This window comes from Pundamilia nyererei, unplaced genomic scaffold (assembly GCF_000239375.1).
Source record: "Pundamilia nyererei isolate P.nyererei 1_Seehausen unplaced genomic scaffold, PunNye1.0 scaffold00029, whole genome shotgun sequence".
Classification (NCBI taxonomy): Eukaryota; Metazoa; Chordata; class Actinopteri; order Cichliformes; family Cichlidae; genus Pundamilia; species Pundamilia nyererei.
The window spans coordinates 2,797,588-2,800,023 of NW_005187430.1; the positions used below are offsets into that span (position 1 = coordinate 2,797,588).

The 2,436-nt window shown below is 41.1% G+C and overlaps 1 protein-coding gene across 1 annotated transcript in view; it reads right to left on the reverse strand.

Moving 5' to 3' along the window:
• brf1a (BRF1 general transcription factor IIIB subunit a) overlaps positions 1 to 2,436 on the reverse strand; it is a 125,347-nt gene that overhangs the window by 52,946 nt on the left and 69,965 nt on the right. The window contains exons 13-15 of the mRNA XM_005728598.1: positions 1,432 to 1,493; positions 305 to 386; positions 36 to 91 (exon numbers count right to left, since the gene is read on the reverse strand). Of these exons, the coding sequence (XP_005728655.1) occupies positions 36 to 91; positions 305 to 386; positions 1,432 to 1,493 (200 nt within the window). The remainder of the gene's footprint in view (positions 1 to 35; positions 92 to 304; positions 387 to 1,431; positions 1,494 to 2,436) is intronic.

The following is a 2,436-nucleotide window of genomic DNA, read 5'->3' on the forward strand; positions in this document are numbered from 1 at the left end:
CTTATCTCACAGTTTTTCAGACCGGCTGCTGTTACCTTTCTCTCTTTGTAGATCCCGAGCGCCTTCTCCTTCGCTATCTTGGCTTCCTTCTCTGAAAGAAAATAAAAGAAACAGTCTGAGCATACAAACTTATAGATAGTGCACATAAATATGACACAACCTGAACGCTCAGGTTCATTTGGAGGTTTAGCTCTGTTTGGCTGATAGAGGACTAAAAGTAGGAGGTAGATTCTGGGACAAACCAACCAATGAGCATTAACTTCACCACTGAAACACTAAGATCGTGTTGCATACTCAAAGGTACCTTTCTGCTCTTTGAGGTAGGTGGAGTTTTCTGCCATCCAGAGTGCCGTCTTGATTTTGACTTCTTTGTCACTCAGCAGATACTGCAGAGGAGCACAGGGAGAGGCAGGAGTTCACTTTACAGGGAGTTTCCCAGTTTTTTAAGGTAAAACAGCCTGCTGCTAACCTCTGCGCTTAATCATCAGTTAACCAACCTGGTTTTTACATATTTTATCAGAAAGAAGAAAGCAACATACTGGAACATTTAAAAAAAAAAAAACAGTTTGAGTCAAACTTCTCTTTAACGACGTGCTTCCATGTTCCCACATCCCAGCGAATAACCCTGTGAATCCAATGTTATCGTACACAACAAATTAGAGCTTGCACTCTATTGTTGAAATGACTGACCAAGCAGAGATAAACACATTACACAGCGAGGCTCACGCTTTTATTTATGTTTTTATTCATTTTGAGGCCTATTTTGTCTTCATTTTAGAAGGATTCCTATTTTCTATATAAAGAGGAAAGTTGCTGTTTGCAGGTCATTGACGTGTAGTCGAGTTTCCTACATGTGATTGAAATGTGCACGGCTGTTATAGACGTGATAAGCTTTGTAAAAATATAAATTGCAATAAGTTGCTTTTCTGGCCTCCAATCCAGCTTGTCTATTTTGCATTTAAGCAGCCAGTCAAAAACAAGCAGAGGCGGGACTTAGAAAGACAACAGCACTAACAAACAGGTTAATTCAACATTAGAGTCAGTGGTTTTTGCAACAAAAGAAGCCGTAGACGAGCACGCACAATTTGATTATGATTATTATTGATGAGTGAAGAGATAATCTGTCCAATGCAAAGATTTGTCTTGTGTTTCTTGTCCCTGTAGCTGCCTTACAGTTTTAAGATTTTGTTTTTTAAAATTCTGAAAATGAACCATGTCCAAGTTTTTAGCTATTTTTTACCAAGCTAACATGCTACATGCTAACAGTTCTGAAATAGCAGAAAACATTTGATGAGATTTTAACTCTTCTACAGGAAAAGCTAACAGAATTTTCTACATTGAGAAAGATTTCAGGGCATTGAAGGCACATCGCATGTGTGAATCTGTAGTGTGTACGGCGTGACTGGAACTGCATACGCAGCAGGTACGTACCAGCTCTATCTCACTGTCATTTATCCCACTCAAGTCGAGCTCCCCGCTGTCAGCAGCACCATCTGTCACAGAGACACACACCAGAATGGACACTCTTAGATTTGCTGTAACACACGTTTTTACTCCAGCCGCCCATCCCAAAGGGCTGAAACAGGAAACGGCAGCTTGCAAAAAACAAATAAATAAATAAACAAAATCTCTTCCTTGTGGAAGATCTGTGAAGCATCTTCTATCAGGAGGAAATCGCTAAATTAAAAAAAAGAAATAGAAAAATGCACTGTGACTTCTAATAAGACGCTAACAGGCTTAACTCACTTTAAGCCGATCTACCTTCACACGCTTTCTTTTCAATTACGATACGCTTTCTAGATTTCAGCACGCTTTATTTTGAAACACTGGGATGCTGAAACAGCGATTTGCATTTTTCATAAGATGGCCGAGACACGCTCCCGCTCCTACCTGTGAAGGATGTGTCGATGAAGGAAAGCGGTATCTCAAATCTTCCGGTTGCACAAAGTCCAATTTTGGAAAAGAAATTTCAAAGAAAATCTGATTGGCTTTGATAAAAGGAAACAAAAGATGACTTTTTTCTTTCTTTGGAAGAAGCGGGAGCGTGTGCCGGCTTTGACAGGAGAAGGAAACCATCAATGGAAATTCAACAGCTTTCACTCCAAAAGATTCTCCACCTTGATTAGCTGTTTTGCAACAAAGTGCAGTGTTTCTCTGGCTGCCTGCAGACATCAGACAGGCAAAGACTGAAAGGCTCGATCTGAAGAAGCAGCAAGCAAAAGGTTTATGGGAGTCATTTAACTTCTGTCAGGCTTTCTGTGTTTGACATGTTCACAGGGGCCCTTCTTTCCTGAAGTTCAAACTCCCAGTCGGCGGCAACTTCAAAGAAGAGCCACCTGAGTCCACGGGCAGCTTCCCGGCTTCATTAAGGAGAGACAGGTGCACAGACAGGCAGGGAAGAGGCAGAGAAGAAGAAATACATTCATCCTCAGACAG